General features: G+C 41.6%; 1 protein-coding gene across 1 annotated transcript; it reads left to right on the forward strand. All coding sequences in view use genetic code 11, as the record gives it.

The window, feature by feature from the left end:
• Positions 1-1,807: 1,807 nt before the first annotated feature.
• Positions 1,808-2,154, forward strand: EGR_09749 (hypothetical protein; the record flags this gene model as incomplete). Its single annotated transcript, XM_024498998.1, has 2 exons — positions 1,808-1,950; positions 2,022-2,154. The coding sequence occupies 2 exons, from the start codon at positions 1,808-1,810 to the stop codon at positions 2,152-2,154; spliced, it is 276 nt and encodes a 91-aa protein (XP_024346599.1).
• Positions 2,155-19,368: the final 17,214 nt, after the last annotated feature.

Raw genomic sequence — 19,368 nt, forward strand, 5'->3', positions numbered from 1 at the left:
ATATTTGAATCACTGGGTGTCAGGCTTCCAATGGAGATGAAGAATTCAAAAACTCATTAGTTGTAATTTGGCGTTATGTTAATGCAATAAAGCGTGCCGGTTAAGCCGTCTGATGTTACACAGAGAACTGGCTTGGTCTTGGGACTTCAGGAGTTACTTGGACAAACCACACCTGTGTGAGCGGCAATCAGTGGTGTGTGTTCAATCGCTCTTTCTGTCGGGGAAGAGTGCGCCACAGCTAACACGGTGGACACTTTCTCCGATGCTGCCACGTCCAATCAGGTCAAACCAAAGGAATTGCGGGAACATCTGACCAAGTGTTTTCGTCTGATGAACTTAAGGGAAACTTCCCCGAATTTTTGCTTACCTTACCTGCTATGTAGGCGCACGACTGCTCTAGCCAATACCGATGACCACACTTCCCAACCATCGCATCAAAACAGCACGAGTCAGCAATGAAGCCGACATCATGGCCGTGCTTGTATCACAGTAATTAGGCTATTAAAAGGATGTTACGTCAACTTTTGCATTTGGAAGGTGACCACGCCAAACGCGCGGATTCCTTTATTCGCCGTTTCAATGCGCGCAGTGACATTTTGCCCATCCATCAGCCCACTTGGATAGGCAATTTCAGGCGACGCATTTGACGTTACTGCTGTGCGTGTGTGGGTGCTCAAGTGGGTATACATGAGCTGTAGCCGCCTTAAGTATCGGTAACTGGAGTCAATGAGTCAATCATCTGAGGTGTGACCTCTCCACCTTAACACTAATCGTACAGGCTTGTTTTTGGCCGGTTTTTGTTGACGTTGCCGCTCCTGCTACCTTGATTGTGTGCGGTTCACAGGTCTGACTAAGCCGCCCACCCGCACACACACACTCTCGCCTTCTCACTGACCAATCCGTGCTACCTTGGTGCCTGGGATCTTGTGTGCGCATGCAAGCGTGCCGTAGTGCTCTGAAACGAGGACGCCTCTACTTGCAGTGTTGGTTGGATCCTCGCCTAAAAAAATTCTGCCTAAATCCCACCTAGGCGTAGACACTCACTTCTTCCATTGATTTTCGATGCGTCGGCTGGGCTGCAGTGCATGAACCGCCTCCATCATGCGCCTAGGCCAACCACAATCCCGCCCTGTCCATCATTGGTCCAACAGAAAAACTGGGTCATTTTTTTCGACTTTTCCGTTAGAGTTCAGGTCGGTAAGATTGAATTAGCACCGAGCACTTCCAATTTGGCCATTGGAGCTTCATGATCCAGCGCGTACATCACGGCCTTACGTGAAAGAGCAGAGGTTCTCTGATGTATGATCACCGGTGCGAGCTTCGACACACGAAATCACTTAATTGGTGTGAAGCGACGTCAATGGCAGTCGACGCCAAGCGGTGCCTTGCGTTCAAAATATGCTTATTTAGAGGCGGAACCTTATGAATGGAGGCACTTCTGCACTGGGTAAACTTTAGTTTTTAATAACCAACGTACTTATAAATTTAAATTTACAACTATTGAAACCTTGCTTACTCTCTTTGGAAAAGGAAGGTGTAAGCTGAAGAAGCCAAAAAAAGGTCAGCAAAATTCTGTATTTTGAATTAGCAAACTTCTAACAACCCGACAACATGGAAATTGCTTTTGGCATAGAATTTGGTGGTGATTAAGTGGTAGTTCCGTTGTAGTACGCTGCTTAACTCTCCGTTTCGGTAAAGGGGGCCACTGAGGCGCCTCGCCATTGTGCCTTCGCCGGGTGACCTGGGCTCGGGGCCATGTCAGTCGCCCCAGTACCTCCTGTGCAGCGAATATACCTATTAGACCCAAATGCTATATCTTCAGGAGAATCTCGAGGTTCTAAATCTCATTTTATATAATTCAAACAATCTAAGAATAAACACAAATCCAGTCTTTTCGAATCATGCTGGCAACTGTATAGGTTATTTAGTACTATTTGCACTATTACAATGGTAGGTGCTATGGGCATCATTTTGACTAAAAATGCTGACACGAATTTCATCTTTTTGCAATTATTCATAAGGATTGTGGGTTCTTCAGTACAAAAGTCCACTAGGTATGCTCATACGATAAATAATGGAAAAGAAGGACCATTATGTACATTTTTCCGCTGTAGCCAAGCCATTTTTTCATTTTTGCCTACTAACAATGACTGACAGAAATATTGGTTAGCAAAAACAGGGTTAGGAAAGGACGTTTAATAAATTTTGGAAGCAATAATTAAAAAAAAGAATCGGGAATAAATAATACAGCAAACAAAAAAACCAACAAATTTACGCCCAAAGGTTGCCTTGAAAATTAATATTTGAGTAGTATGATGGCATTTTTTATTTCTCTGATGGTTTGCTCTTTCGGATGATTTGTTTTAACCGACTGCTGCAAAGGTTGCCGTCCAGCAGAATTTTCCCTGTTCGTTGCACGTGCGTAATGGTGGGTTGTGCTATGCTAGTAATTCCTGTCATTGCAGGCCGCCAAAGCATTCAAGAACTTTTTGCCTCTCTTTGATCGCGTTCTTGTGCAGCGCTTTGAGGCAACTTCTACCACTAAGGGTGGGATTATGCTTCCGGACAAGTCTAAGGGAAAAGTTTTGGAAGCAACTGTTGTCGCTGCTGGTCCAGGCCGTATTACTGAGGTTTGTCCAGGATTATTTTTTCTCTATATTTAATCAATTTTCCATCTAGCACGGCAATACTGTACCCATCTGCGTTAAAGTTGGTGATAATGTTTTTCTCCCCGAATACGGTGGCACTAAAGTCATCTTGGAAGAGAAGGTAGTACCTGGTTTTTTCATCTATCACTATTCCTCTATTTATTTAGGAGTACTATCTCTTCCGTGAGTCGGACATCTTGGCAAAAATACAAGAATAAGTTGTGTACAAACTATTACAAATGCGAGTTCCTGTAGTCAGCGTTGTAAATCTGCATTTTAGCAATCTACTTTCATACCGTTCGCCCTAATGTCTTTTTTAGTGGTTCCGCTGTAGAGGAGTATTTTCTTGATTTGATGGTGACTAATCCCTCCCGAACTCGTCTCGATGGCTGACTCTAGGTGTTCTTAGTTGACGTCGATTTTCTAGGGGTGGGGGTATTCGCGATGTCTTGTGGCTGGTGCCTCGAACGGCTGGCCGTTCTTTGGCTGGTTTGACTTTTTGAGGTCGCCTTTTTGACTCAAGTAGGATTCTCACAGAAACTTTGGGGTAGCTCCTTAGTTGGACGGCTTAAACTTAATAGCAATCAGGGTTGATTTGGACTGCCTCGTTCTGATCGCAGTCGGTGAAGCACGTTTGTGGGTGCGGCTACTTTGATTAGTTAGTTCATTCAGCTTGGGTTCGCCTCTCTAGGCGCTGAGCATAGTGCTTAGGCATGGTCGCTCTTCGGGTTAGCTTGTGGTGTCTTTTGCTGCTTGCCCAATTCCACGTCGTAGTGCCCCCCCATTCGCATTAGTCACCACCTCGGGTTCTTACCTCACGTGACCCCGTATGCCACGTAGCGTTTTGCCGACTAGCCCTTTTATGTGAGCAGGTTTGGATTAAGGTCGTTCACCAGGGCAAAACTTTTCTGAAACTCTCTGTATTGTTATGCACTGCTTGTGCTGTGCAGGTATCAGCCAGCTAACCACTTTGCGTGTCGATTCATTCCGGAACTAGAATTATTCCGTTTTTTATCGTAATTTCTCAACATGTCTACTGCATGTCCTGACCAAAAGCAGCTAAAAATCTTGTGACGAATTGCATTTCCACAGATGCGAGTTGAGAAAGAACTGAAGGGAATAAAAGGTCCTCTTGATGAAAGTATGACGACGTATAAGTGATTACTGGGACCGAGAGTAGCAGAAGAATAGCAATCCTCACGAAGATGGCATGTCTCCGTCCATCCTGGCTCAGTCCATTACCCTGGATATTGGCATCGAATCCGTCCCCCCATTCCCTTGTTGATCGTCTGAAAAATCAACCTAGGCAGCGCTTTGCACCACTTAAACCATCAGCACAGCTATCCAGTACACGCATTCCGTGTAATATTCATCACATTCGCGGTAAAAGCTTAGAGCCAACGTGGGGGCATCTGTTTCATCAAAACAGGCAAGTACTAAGGTGCGTCTCGCCGTTGTCAACGCGCCATCCAAGCTCTGCATGGCGTCTATGGCGCCCAAGACTACGATAGGATCATGCGGAATAACTTGCACTGGCTGTATGAGGTGGGAGGGACACGGAAAGCTAATACAAGGATGATGCAATCATGGGCGCAGCATCTGTTCAAGCAGACGTGGCTGTACGCACCTATCTACTTTCAATATGACCTTGTACCAGAAAGGCGTTTTAGCCGTGTCAGTGGACTGATTACCACGGAGAGGTTGGTGGCAATTCGAGAGGTGATGGAGAAGTGTGTGGAGGCATTGGCGAAGCCATTGAAGGCGGGTGAGATGCAGGAATGGGCATGTGGTTGTGCGAATTTTCTGGCAATAATGCATGAAAGTAGGGCGAATATGCCTAGAGATTGTGTGCAAGTGGCGCCTAGAAATGACAGTCAACCGATATCCGGTGAGCTACTTATTATTGACATGAGTAGTACTTGATGCAGCTACTCCATGCCTAATTCAGAAATGGCTTGTCTATTGCCTTCTTTCCTGCGTCACAGAGCTGTTTCCACCACATTCATACTTTCTACCACTGCCATGCTACCAATCGAGCGTCCGCGCTGCATCTGACGACATTACGAAGTGTCCGAGTCATGAAAATACTTTATTGTGCCTGTACCAAAGAACTTGAAGACTAGTAGCGGAGCTACTTGCCACTGATGTTGAAGTCGAATCGTGGAAGATTGTATTAACAATATGTAAGCGGACTGGGGGAATGGTGGTTGAATGCTGTCATATTGTCAGACAGTGATCAGTTAGTCGGTCACAAGTCAACCATTCCGTGCCGCAAACACGAACGGTCTCCGTTTGCACTTAGAACTGGAAGGGAGAGTAGCAATTCGACAGCTAATCCAAGTACTCATTTCAGTGCTGGTTTCTACAGCGTCAGTTTATTGCTCATTCCTCCGAGTTCGTCAAATTTGGGACAACCTTAACTGTAGGTGCTGAACACCTCGGTGCTTACCAATCCAGTGTAGCTTCAACGAGGAATGCGAAACCAGTTGATCCAACCACCCTATCTCCAGCCGATCCTGCTATCACATCGTCAGAAGTCAGAGCAGTACCACCGAGTTTCGATTCAACCGTGGGAACACCACCACCAACTCCAACACCGCAGGAAGTGTTCCTAGCTGATTCGAGGATGATTGTGTTTGCATTGAAGACTGCAAGCCTGTTCAATCTTTCGTCATGTATTTAGCTTATGTTGAGGTTGTTTAACATTCACAACCTTCTACCTGGCTCTCATGATGATTCAAGCATAGTTCTCGATGTTCTCCGCTGTTGCTACATATTTCTGCAACACTCGAGTGTTTCAAAGCCCGAGCGAAGATAATGCATCATCACTTTTCATCCTACTGAGGAGGCTCCAAGTTACCCTGATAAGAGGTAGGCTAACCGATAGACGACAGAGAATCTGATTCAACTTTCTGTGAAAATAAAAAACACCTTGGCTATTCACTGCTTTGAAGGATTCGTTTCTCCGGAATTCCACAACTCAGACTTTTTTCCACCTGCCTAAATTTCACCAATTAATCGAACATACAAACTTCAGTTTCAGAGCTCCTCAAATAGTACTTATTTATCCATTTTAAGCGGAACTAAGAAGATTTCACTCAATTCCATCTTGACCCTTTTCTAGTTAGCAATGCTTACATGCTACTTAAATTGTCATTAGTAGTTAAAACACTACAACACTCGCGATCATCTCCGATAGGTGTTAAGGGTGAATGTTCTGCGGAATTTTTCACTGTCACTAGAGTTTGTACAAGAAGTTAAAATAGCACTTTCTTGATGGTTGCTTTGAATGTTAGTTAAATGCATTGTTATGGTCATATTAATTGTGTGGATGACAAGATTCTGATTGGTCTGGCGTTCTAGGCTTTCAACCCTCAAGTATTTTTATAACAGAAAAATGCCTATGCAAAACACATTAATATTTATGATACTACTGAGCCATGGCACTCTAAACGAACAGTAAATAAGGACAAATGGAGTAGACGAGAGGATCCGGGGTAGATGATGAACAGATTAGGAGCAGATGGACCATTGATGGATGCTTAATGTGTACAAGAGGGCCAGATGTGTCTAGGATAAATAGGTTTAAAATGAACAAGGAGTGGATGGTTAAAACCATGATGAACAGACTTAAATGGCATAGAGGATTCCGAGGTGGGTGTATCCTAGATCACTAAGTGGATCAGTTGAAGGGGATCAAGACTGAATGAATGATTCAGAAGTGTATGGATTAGTCGAGAGAGGAAGGCAGGCCAGTACATGGGTCCATGGCGGGGAGGCAGATTACGATTACATAGGTCAGGTTAATGAATTGAGTGATTAAGGATAAAGAATAAATAAGCGGGTGTAGGCTATGCAAAGTTAGATATAAGGAAAAACAACCTTCTTTTTGGGTGGCAACAAATCTATACCATCGAATTCATGTTGCTCTCCATTCATACATGCATTGTTAAACATGTGATTTAGAATGCCGGAAAATTGCTAATCTATATAGAATTGACAACAGGGTGGCTGCATCAGTTAGCATAAAACACAATTACTGGTCACTTTCTTATTAATCCATGAATTCGAAAGAAACATTTTTAACGAAGGCAGCAGGTGCGCAATGGCCAATAAGAAGTCGACTTTCCCGAATGTTCTATTAGAATTGGTTGGAGGATCCACCAATCCAAAAGAAACACAAGACCACAACAACCAATGGGATGGTTGACACTAACGACTGAAAATGGCTAAAAGTTCTCTATTACACAGACAAGCTTTGACTTAAAATTAGAAAAGAGTAATTTTTAGTACTTGAAATGAAGGCTAAAGATAAAAATTGACTAATACTAATCCAGTCGCATCTAGATAAACTGTGGTAATGTCACTATGTATTATTAATTATCAACTAAAATGAAAAACTTAAGTAAATTCTCTCTCCAAAAATGGGTTGTATTTCAAGCTATATTGTAGGTTATTTTAAAGACACAACACTCCCCACCAACACCACCTATGCCACAAAGGGCAAAGGAGAAGTATAGCAATGGAAAGGAGACAGAACCCTGAAAACCCGACCCTGATTTGAAGCATTCCACTGATGTCATGCAATCAAAATCCAATGACTAAGTAGCAGCCGATGATATCAAGGCCGTTCATATCAAAACGAGACTTTTGGTTTCGTCAACATTTAAACTGAATTTACATTAAAAAGAAACAATGTGGCCTTCTTGCATGTAACGGGTGTGCTTATTTATGCACTACCTCTCCTGAGAGTCACTGAATGCCTCCTACTTCGGCTGCATGACAGGTCACGGTGGCATTGTGTACGTGAACGGTCAACACCACGTGGTGATAAGCCCAAACCTTTCGCGACAAAGGTGCAAAACTTCTTCACTAGCCACAGAAGATCTAAAACACACTCTCCATGTCGATATTAGGTCAAGCCACTGTGAGATGATCGAATGGCTTCAATGTCCTTCAATGGTGCTCCGACAACTGACAGGGACGATTCCAATCATGGTTGCCGCAGCCCCACACCACCACCATTCCAGTCACTCATACGAGGGCAATGTCAACACGCAGAAGACTTAGTCGACGCCATGCCTATGATGGAAGCTTACAAATGGCGAATATGGCTGTGACAACTGCAAAAACTGGCATCAGGCACAAGTGTGGACCATCTCCGAGGGTCAGCATCCGTTAGGTACAAACATTAACACCAGTAAAAATCTTCCGAAGCAGAAGCTGGTCTTCAAGTCTCGGTCATACATTGAGTATGCAGTAGATCACCATGTCAGCAAATAAATCCCCCTTTTTATCCACAGAAATACGATTGTTATCCTTTTCTAAGCTCTGAACCCAGGTTTGGCCTAATCGGTCCCCATTCCTCTGTTCGACTGAAAATAAGGCGTAAACACCATTAGGATTGCATAAAGGTCGCGAAAAAGTCATTAATATTTTTAGGAAAGGTCATCCTCCACTCTGGAAGACATTTTAGCACCCCAGAGTGGAAGGTTCATTGATCCCCTGCAAACAAAGCTTATTTACCAAAGGTGTCACCATAGAAGTGTGGGATTTGATTACCGTTTCCTCCCTTAATTCTGCTTCATTTTTTTCAGCTGGTAGCATCTTCACACACAAAAGTTAAGCTGGAATATTTTTTTGCACCTTACAAGTTTGCCAAGGGCTGGAGATCATTAAAAATGCACATCATAAAGAGGGATTTGGCTTTAAGGTAGAAGTTCCTACAAAAAATGTAATACATTGGTTGTTTTGCTAACTCTTGATTTTGGTAAAGTCACCGAAAAGCTCCACAAATGTACCTCTGCCAGGCGGTCTGGCCTCGGGGGCATGCCTGTAGCCCTGTAGCCCTTCCGTATGTTGGTGGTGCATCTCCTTTTGTCTTCAAGGCGGTCTCGGGGCGCTACCTATGGTTACAAATGTGACAATTATAGTAATTATTGTGTAAAATCAAAATAATGACAAGTAAAAGGATCAAATGTTTTAATTTTCTTTTAAGAATTAAGCAACTTGACTGACAACTTTGAAGTGGATGGAGAGGTGGAGGGTCCAAGGGATGAGTACCCAGGATAGATGGATCAGCGACCGGCGGTGCCAGGGTGGAGAGATTCAAGATAGGCATTCAAGTGAGCAGGCCCTGGATGGAGAGATTCAAAGTTGGTAGATGGAGTGGATGAGGAGTAAGCAATTTGTTCGTTAAGTAATGCATCAAGAGAGGATAGGATAAAGGTGTCCACCCTACTTCTCTGCATCGCTACAACTCTGTATAAAGTCGAAGACAAAAGCCGTACCACATTTTGGCAGGTTTTTCTACCACTAAATTATGGCGTATTTTTGCATTGTACAGGTTCGCTAATGGGGTCACAAATATGTGGCACGTATTATTTGTCAGTTTATGGTAATGTTTTTGCACCAAATCACGTTGTAAACAGACTGACCGATGGTGAACAACACAGTGAACGCAGTGCAACCTTAGTTCAAAACTAGATATATGCTCTGCAAGCTTTCTACCATACAAAATCCTAAATAAAGCACGTTCCGGGTTGTGGTGATAGGCATACCCAGTCCTCCTCTCCAGCAACTCTTCTTTTGGAATCCCCACTCACATAATCAGATAACTATTTATTAAACATCCTAATGCAAGCAATGCTTTTAATTCCCAAAGATTTCTACTCTGCTAGAGGGTTTTTCCTATCATATTGAGACCATTTGGAAGATATCAAGTCCTCGTGTCCACACAATACGCAAACGACAGGGCGGTCCTATTTACGAAATAAATAGAAACCGAAATAGGGGAATGGCCTTAAACTCAATTCGTTGGATAAAGTCAACCCCGGATTGTTTAACCAAATGAAAAGATTAGAACGAATCTGGGGAAACACTCGTTCATAAACTTGGTCAGAAGCGCGAGCACATATGGTCTAAACAACCGTCTTATCGGCACAACTTTAAATTTACGACCGCAACACACCCTGAAAGGAAAACAATGATTTTGCCTATTTTCCCTTACAAGTGCTCTGGAAAGAGCGCATTTTGGGACTGAAAATGATAATAGCGATTGGCCCAATGTCCCACTTTGAAAAGCGCGCCGCAAAGGAATAAAAAATGAAAGCCAAATTCATTTAAGTGAAGGGTGTCTTTAGCAAAATATTTAAGTAGAAACAGATCTAGATTCAACTGAACATAATAATACTTTTAGGCTAATTTTATCTTTTTTATCCGAAGGTCCGTGATTATAATTTGTTTCTAAAATAATTAGGATTTTAACACCAATCTTGTTCATCAGAGAAAGATTTTCTAAAACAAAGGAAATGTAGTTGATTTTAAATAACCGTACTTGCCACCTAATAGTCAAAGTAGAATGCTCCAATTTATAGTGTGAATTTTTATAGTATTTAGGAATGTGGTCGGGAAAGTTTGATTAAGCCCTGGGCATTATTTGCAGTGGTCATTATTTTTTCTGGGAGCAATCTTCTTAAAAGGTTATCTTGCGAGGATGAAAAATAAGCATGTTTTGGATGAAAAAACCCTCCCGTGATTGCCCAACATCGGTGGAAGTGACACAGCTGACTGGGCAATTTTCCCGCCTCGCCTCTGGCATTCCTGCAATGTAACCTTAAGTGCACTTTCAGAAATTCCAGCAATAATAGAGTATTTGGCATTTGGATATCATTTAATTTCGCTTAGAGGACTGTTCCACCCATATCAGGACTTAATTTTTAATCAAAATTGAATAATTTTTAGCCTTTTATATGACTTCCTCTGTATCTTTGCGTCTTACTAAAGTCAATCAGTTAATGTGATTAAATAAAAAAAAAATGACTCCTTTTTTTGGTTACAAATGCATAGCATAATCATATGCCCTCAAGGGGTTTCTAGATATCATAGTATTAACGTAGTTGAAGCCTTTTAGTGCCCTATAACTAATTATTTTCAATCTCTTCAATAATCAATAAGGCTGCTGGTAAATGGCGCGATGAGATTGGTCACTGCATGTAAAGTGCGCTCGCAAATTAATAATTATTAACCAATCACAAGTAGGCATTGATTTCTTTGCTGACTAAAGACAAGGTTTCCTCAAACTTTTCCTAAAAAATTATTAGAACGGTGTTTTATTTAAACATGTAGCTGACAAAAAAGCTTTAATACTGCCAAAACAAATTTCGCATTTTTTTATCGAGTACTAACTAAAAGAAAATAAAGCGAGTGGCTAGGCAAAGGTGGAAGATACAATGTTAATCAATCGATCTGGTTGTCCGAATACCAGTCGAAGTAAAGTGGCGGCATTGCCCCTTCTTTGTTCCCGAAGACAACATTTTACTTATTACTCTTGCTTGAAGTGTACATGTGTTCCAATTGGGTGCAAATTATACAAAAATGGAGTGATTTTATGATTTTCTGTGGCAATTTTACAGAATGAAGGCAAAAAGGTGTGCACAGGAGGCCGTATTAATATGATGCAGCGGGGAATTTTCTTCAAGCTTGACATAATTAGAATTTGTGGACTTTGCAGCTAATGGAAGACACCAACCCCCCAATGACAACAAAAACTGCGGACTACATTAACGTACTATGTATGCCTGATAGCAAACAGACGCCGAAAAAGTTATTTGCGAAAAAGAAAGTTGCAGAGGAACATCCGCCCCCCAAAATGCAATGCGTAACCAATGGAATGTAGCTTGTTGTGATAAGAATTGGCTCTTAGTGCCTGCTCATAATAAATAATCAGAAGACACTTGTGTGGAGCTTTTGAATTTGTCTGCCCTTGGGCTCAATTAATTTGCTATAAATTTGTTTTATTTCAAGGCATTTAAAGCTCGAATTCTTAATCACCAAGATGACATAAAACTACTGTAGGGCTGGCTCGGGGGCCTGCCAACCCGTCAGGGTCACAGTGGAGGAGCACCTCTGTGGCCCGCTCATCAAAATCGTGAGTTAAACAAACAACCAAAGCAATACATAGCATCTCTCTCCCCTTTTGAGTATCGTCCAAGGAACTCCGCCTGCCCAACATCCAGCGTCAAGAACCAATCGTGCCAGTCATTGAATTAGCATTCATCTGAGAGGACAATGAACAGCAGGGTCACTAATCCCTCCTAATAATTCTGCTGGATCTGGCGTTCCGTCCGTCTCGGCAACTGTATTGGGTGACGGAAAAACGTGCTGGCAGTCCAAAATGCCATCGTTAGTCGTAAAAACGCTGCCCTAAAAGCAGAGTCTTATAAACAAGGATGGGCCAATTCCTCCTTTCCACTTTGTTATCATTTTAGTGCTGCCAGCCATATTTCGCTGGGTTCTATCTAGGTGGAAACGAGATGGAGGAGGTGCCGCGTGTTTACTTCATTGATATCTTCATATAGGTGCGGTAGGTAGCTTCGGAACTTACTTTTCCAGATGGTTTAAGGCTAGTGCCGATGTCGTTGTTGATATATATACTGCAGGCCGCGGGGCTGGGGAAGTTGCCACAGGTAGACATCATTTTCAGGCCTTCTGTTAGGGGTCGCCACTGATTTCCCAATTCGTACCTCATGCACTTCTTCCGCCACGCTAAGATTTATCTTTTAAAGGTAGAAATTAGGAAGAATATCCTCTAAGATTGGGTTTGCTTTCCGCTGCCACTAATGCAGAGTCCCTAGACTTCTTTAAATAAAAAGCAATCCAAAATACTAGGGCAGGATGTATTGTTGACGTACAGAGGGTCTGGAGGGCCCCTAAAATGTTCCGATGGCCAGTTCGCCCGGTGGAGAGCATCTGTAACTCCTCTACCAAAACCGACACATCACAGTATATCTCATCTTACCAAGCTAGACACATTTCTGCAGATTTAATTTTAGGCCGACTCTTTATCTTTTTGAAAGATTGAATGTATTTACTTATATTTAGACGTTTAATGAATTATTTTAAGATTCGATTGCCCACTTTGTGTTACTTTCCAACTGCGCAGCTTTAATGTTCGAGGCGGTGACATCAAACACAGCCACATAGTCCAAATGTACAAATTTAAGGTAGTTGAAATTCTTATTTTGAGATATTGTACAACGGCTTGGTTTCTAATATCCCCAATCGTATTCACCGCACTTAATGTGACTGTACGATTCAAAGTGAAAAAAAGTTGTTTAAATGGGCTTTCACGGACTGGGAGATAAGGGATAACAGTGATACACTTTGGGCTCAGAAATAGAAGGCTGCCCCATTGGAAGTTCATTTTAGCTACCAAATTGTTGATTCGGAAGGTGTAGGCGACTTGTAAATCACACAAATGTTACACCAATCTCCCAGCGAAATGTTTTCAAGAGGGTCCAGAAAAGACAAATGGCATGGTATGGTCATTTCTTTGCCTATAAAACGAACACGGAGGAGGAATGCACTAGCACCTTCGCCATTACTTAAAGAAATCTAGAAATCGGGCCATCCAAAAGCTTTGCTTTTGACTTGATTAAGGCAATTTGGTCATAGTAGTCGAGATTACCTAGTGAAAACCCAATTATGCAACGATTTAGCATCAATATGCGCCCTTTTTTGCTGTAGGCTAAAAATAAGTTACATAAGCACAAAATCTTCTCCCATATGGAGGGCGGGTGGTGCAGTCGTATCTCCTTACTGGCAAATGTCCATATCTTCACGTTAATTCATTGCAAATGGTCTGCATAACAATAAAGGCTCCTTTCTCCTCCATAACGGAAGGCGTGTAATCCCCTCGATGATACGAAATGACCATCTTTCTAACACCCTATCCAGGCACATAGTATTAGCTGCATCACAATTTCCATTACGCCGCTTTTTTTTCTCTTCGTCGGCAATATCTCAAGAATCAATTTTTTCCTTTGTAAGGTAGGAGTTATTCCCTTTTTTATTCGAAAATATTATCTGTGAAGCCCCATAACGCCAAATGGAGGAATAAAATGGAACTCCAAGCATTAAAGATTTCATTAACTTGATCCGTTAAATTAGGGTTCGGTAAACTTCGGTGAGTCATACTTGCCACAGGGTACAACGTGCCTGGCTGTGTGGATCGTTAAAAATAAATCAATATTTTCACCGATGATGCAGGTAATTATTGATCGATAATCTCATAAATTTGCGTGCCTAGACAAAAAAGCTCCACGTGTGGTGAATGCCTCATCGAGCACAACTCAGCAAGTGCGAATCCGAACGATAATTTGTGGTGGAGATAGAAATAATGGGATAAAAAATATAAAAATATTAGAGGGAAGGAAATGCATATTTACTTAACAGACCGTGAGCCATCCCCACTGAAATATCACATGTGAGAGACTGACATTTGGGCAAGGGAGTGACAGGTGTTGTCAATTTGGTGTTGGGAAGGGCAGGGCTACATAACCCATTGGTATTTCGATAATGTCAGATAATTAAACTGTAAGCAGGCAAGCTGTCAAATGAGCAAAAATTATTTTTGGACTTTTGGTAAAGAAATGATGAAAACGACTCACAAATGGCAGCAAGTAGATTAAAGGGGAACTACCTAAAGTCACTTGGACACTATGTACGAGCTAGATAGGACTTAGATAGCTATGGTGAGGCAGAACTGAAGTGAGAACAAGGTATCAAGGAGGAGTAGACCCGTCCTTCGTAGTATGTCCGTTTTCGGGGCAGTGTTCTTACTACTGGCAATGGATAAACGTGATGGCCAGCACGTTTTCCAGTCAGCCAATGCAGTAGCCGAAAAAGACGAAACCACAGATTTAGCAGAATTGTAAAGAGGGATCAGTGACGCTGCGATTAAGTGTAATTGATTGGTTGTTTAACTCTCGTTTTTTGTAAAGGGACAGCTCAGGTGATCCGCCATTGTACCATCGGAGGTTAAGGTGGCCTCCGGGCCATGTTGGTAGTTCCGTTATCACCTGTGCGTCAGGAGTGTATTTTCTGCCCGAGTATTGTCTCTTTTCGCCTTTAGGGAAGTCTCAGGGTAGGTGGCTACAGTAATTTCAAGGTCTTTATTCATTATTAAAAGAAAATGTGGCTAAATTAAATAATTTTGAAGTAACGTTTGTTGGTAACCATTGTTGGACACAGGAATGGATGGATTAGCAAACCCGATGCATCACCAGACGCAGCTATACCATCGCATTTACATACAGGACCAAAATAACACCTCAAAAACCGAAACACAAATGCATATAATGAAGTAGCAGTTAAAACATCGGTAAGTTCAGATCCCTTCAATCGCTCTAACAAACATTTTGTGCATTTGAAAGTAGGGATTCTTACATTTGGCATTTGTTAATATATAGTGTTGAAATGACCAAGTTAAAATAGACATTTAAACATCCGTTTGAAGTGTATTTTATTTTAGAAATGTATTTCTTTTTTAAAAAAGGTGCTAGGGTGTTTGTCTTTAATTAAGCTAACTTAATTTCATCGGTTTTTTGTACGCATGAGAATCGATTTATTGATTGATTATTGTAATTTAATTGCTCACCTGTCTATTTTTCGCAGTTAATTGATTAGGTCTAATTAGATTTCGCTTTTCGACCTTCTTGCAGAATAGCTGTTTGGTTAACACGAGGTGGAAGACACTTGTTTGCTGCTTAATCTGCTTTAATTCAGTAGTTAAATAAGTTTAACGACATTAATTATTTCTGATAGTTCTAACTGTACGCAATAGCATATTAATTTTTTGGCTAAAGTGCTTCAGTCGTGGACTACTCTTGAGTTATGCAGAAAAATGCCTGCGCCTCCTCCTCTCCACATAATTCCAAGTTATAGTAAACAGGCAGAATCTAAGAGCCCTTCTGTTAGAATTTATTCTAAATACGCAATTTTTAAGCAATTTGAAGAAATGCAGGCAAAATAGACGAAGTTGGTTACCTGGGTGAACGGAAAGAAGGTGCTAATCAGCCGAGACACACGTGGTCAGCGCTGATTAGACCTCATCCAGGAAATCGCCATGACCACAGTTCACAACTTTCGGCCTACCTACCGCACGCAATGCACTATATGAGAACGATGTGGAGGAGGGGAAGGACTGGGTGGGGGTCAAAAGCGGTTAAAAATCGATGCCCACGTGGGTAGCCAAAATCGATGAGCGGAGTTGCGATCAAGTGGACCCTAGACGGCTTATTCATAGTTTGGATTGCTGGTGCAATCCAAATGGCATTTCGAAGCGGGAAGCAGGCTTTAGGGATAGGAAAAAAAGAGCATCCTGGGCGAATAAATTGGCACAATGTGCAATATTTCAAAGTTACCGAGGTGTTTATTGCCCGGGTGTGCAAAAAATTCCACTACAATGGTCATAGATTAGGACCACTTTTGCTGTTGTTGTTGTCGTTAGGGTGGAAATTGATGGATTCATGAAAGAATAAAACACCTTTTTCCCATTAAGGTCATATCTGATTCTGTGAGGTACACTTTGACAGACGATCCCCACTTCAGCGTTGCAAAATATCAATTTCAGCTGCTTGGCATTTTTTAGAAAGGAATTTGAAAACTGTATTAGAAACTACCCCTTTCTCTGTAACCTAAAGTTCACCCATTTTCACTTTTTCTGCTTGAAAAAATACGTTTTTTTACTGCAGTGCAAAGCTTCAGGTTGCTAATTTCTACTTCGGAAGGCAAATTAAAGACGAGATGGCTAGGACTTTGGATGGGTGGGAGTAAACAACCTGATGTTGCGCCATTCCCCCTGAAGGCATAATACATCTGAAAGAACGCAAGATCTTTAGTGTTTTGATCAAAAATGTACAGAAAAGTTTTTGGTTTCGACATTTATGATCTCAAACTCCAATTGTGGCGCCCTATATGAAAAGAGGAATAGGCTTTACTATTTAATGCCACACTTATACCAGTTTAATCAGAAGAAATTTAAACTCAAATGGTCTACTATGAAACTTAATGCTTAAAACTGTGTATTAGGTAGGTTTACTCTCAAAAATTTGCCAACTTTAAAATTCTCATTCTAAAGTTTTTTGTAGAACATTGTCAAAACCCATGTACCTGTGGAAAATGGTTAATGAATAACCTGGGCGCCGATAATTTTGCGGCCTCCAACTTCACTTATGCTAAATCTCCCATTTTGACCATTTTTTAACGAGCAATGAGTTAGTTTTCCGTCTTTTGGTGGTTCAGGCGAAACAACCTGTCAATTAGAGGGGAAAGTTTTGTTTGGAGGCGTGCGCGCACTCTCCACTGATTGGTCGATGAAGTGCGCGCGTATGTACTTCCCGCAACCAACTGCTTTACGCCACTAACTGCGCCCTGATTGGTGTCTTTCCTTTTCTCCCAATCGATCGCCATGCAGCCATTGGCGACTGAGGCGCGTTTTGCGAATCTCAACAGTCAGTCCTTCTTGACGCCGCTTCGTAGCTGCTCCTGCTCTTCCGCGCACATCTTCCACTAGTCCTCTTCTTCCTCCCTTTTTGCATCCAAGCGCCGTACTCAAGTCTTTCCTCATCACTCATGGTGAGCAGTCTCCTCTTTAAGCCTTGATTATGCCTGGAGCTTCTTTCTTTTTGGTTGTTATACCGGTTTAAGGGTTCATTGGGAGTTTTGTCTTACTCATTGTACGCACATTAAGTTGTACATTTTGCGCAAGTGTTTTGTTTACTTTCTCTTTCAGCCATATGCTCATATATTCATACCTAAAGAGTTTTCTTAACTAGGGGAATTAACTCTTGCTTGGTGTGAAGGTTTATTATTCCTTTCATCGGATTTCGCTAAGTCAAATGTTTCGCTCGTCAAGATGAACTTCTTTGGTAGTTTTACTAGTAGAGACTTCAAGAACTACTAATGGTTTTTGAAACTTGGCAAATGTTATGTTGTGTTTCTTAATTTGAGACTATCTGGATTTTTAAAGAAGCAATTTTTACTTACTAAAATGGTTTTATCTGGTTTAAGACAAGTTCCGTCCTAATTTCCTAATTTCCTGTCTGCTGATACGAGAGGTATGAAAGGTTTCTGTCTGTATAGCTATGGCGACTGAGCTGTCTAATAAGATTTCAAATATTCTAATTCCTCTATCTACTTTGCTCGTCTGAAATCTACCAAAGGTACTTCAATCCACTATTCAACGTGGCACGATTGATACACAGGTTATTTGTCGTTTACGTCTTCGTGTTAAGTTTAATCTCTAAGAGTGCTTTTAGTTTTGCTATATTCCACTGCTCTTATTTCATAATATCGTTTCACATTTCAAGCCGTCAGTTCATTCGCCTCTCATTTTCCTGCTTTAAAGGAAAGTAATTGAAAACAGAGCCTCATTAGGAACACGCTCAACCAGGCTTTTCACTAGCAATCACTTTAATTCCCCATTGGATCTAGAAAGTTATTTTTGACGGTTATCTGGTTTGCTTTTCTTCTTGTGACGAGCAGCACATTTTCCAATAAACTTGGATTCGCTTTTAACTCGAACTTTCTTAATTCTTCTTTAAGTGGTCTTTTGAATGTCAATAGGGATTAAATTAACTCTCTCCGAAGTTAGTAACATGCACAATCGCGTAGAGGTCTTTGAAGACAGTTTTGGTAGTTTATTATATTATTTCTTATTTTGGTTCCATTAGTTGTTAATGCGTCATCATAGTACTAGTGGATTTCTAGTCGCTATTCGCATCGTTTTTGCAATTTCCTTTTTGTGGGCTTTTCTTGTTTTTTTTTTCCGTTAGATTGCCAGGAATAATAAGCACGACTTGCTTATATCCTGTAATAATCGGGTTTTCATGTGTTTAAATTGTTTTGATGTTTGTTTTTGCTTTTTTTAATAATGTCTTTTTGACTTCTCCATTCACACGCTTGTCTAAGCAGACGAGCGTGAACGTGCAGGCGTCGGAGTTTGCTGCACGCTACGTGGACCCCGAGGGTGTGCCGATTGCAAATGCGGGGCAGGCACTGCTCGGCGCAGGATCAGCCTCTGCCTCGTCCTCCAACGCGCCCAAATTCGGCACCCTAATCCCCAATCGCATCTTCGTGGGCGGCATCCCCTCCAATGCAAGTGTTTTGCTTTCCTGCTCTTTTCTTGGTACTCCACAGACGGTCTCTTTTTATATCGTTGTTTCTCGCACAACAAAGTTCCGTCCTTAGTTCTCGTATATGTTCCATTTAAAATAGCACACTTTTCATCGATTTCTGAGATGCTCACTGGTTTAAAAACAACCAATCATCTGTCTTCTCATACCCAAAACGAAATTTTAATGACTAGCATTAGAGGCAGCTTTTACTGTATTCTTGGCAGGTCGTGAATGCCCGCAATAGCTCCTTAAATGTGATTGTCCCTCCTCATTAACCGCGGCCTGGCTATGTCGGACTTCCAGGCGTAAAAAATTAGGTTACGGATTCTATGATTTTTTTTAAATGCTCCAACTTGGCTTTAAATTGAAGGCAAGGTAAATTGAACCATCATCACCACTATCGCTTGCTTAGTCATGAAAGTTAATATCCTGACACAATTGTCGCGTATTATGACCCTTTTACTGATCCAATGGCAACTTATTAGCAAAGTCAATTTTAACATTCAACAGCGTCCTAGATTACGACTGTGTAAGTTCTCTCCTTAGATTAACTTCTTCATGACATCATCATCTCTCCTTGCTTCACCCACTTTCACTATTTGTTCAGATAAATAATGAGTTCGCGGGGTCGGTGGTATATAGCCGGTTTAGTTCTCTCCAAGTAAAAAAGCCATTAAACTCGTTTTCTAATGAGACGAAGTTTTGCCTGATTTTTTCTACGTTTTTGGGGTCATTCTCAGGACTGGTCTGCGGCGAATTGA

This window comes from Echinococcus granulosus (genome assembly GCF_000524195.1).
Source record: "Echinococcus granulosus chromosome Unknown EG_S00164, whole genome shotgun sequence".
NCBI lineage: Eukaryota > Metazoa > Platyhelminthes > Cestoda > Cyclophyllidea > Taeniidae > Echinococcus > Echinococcus granulosus.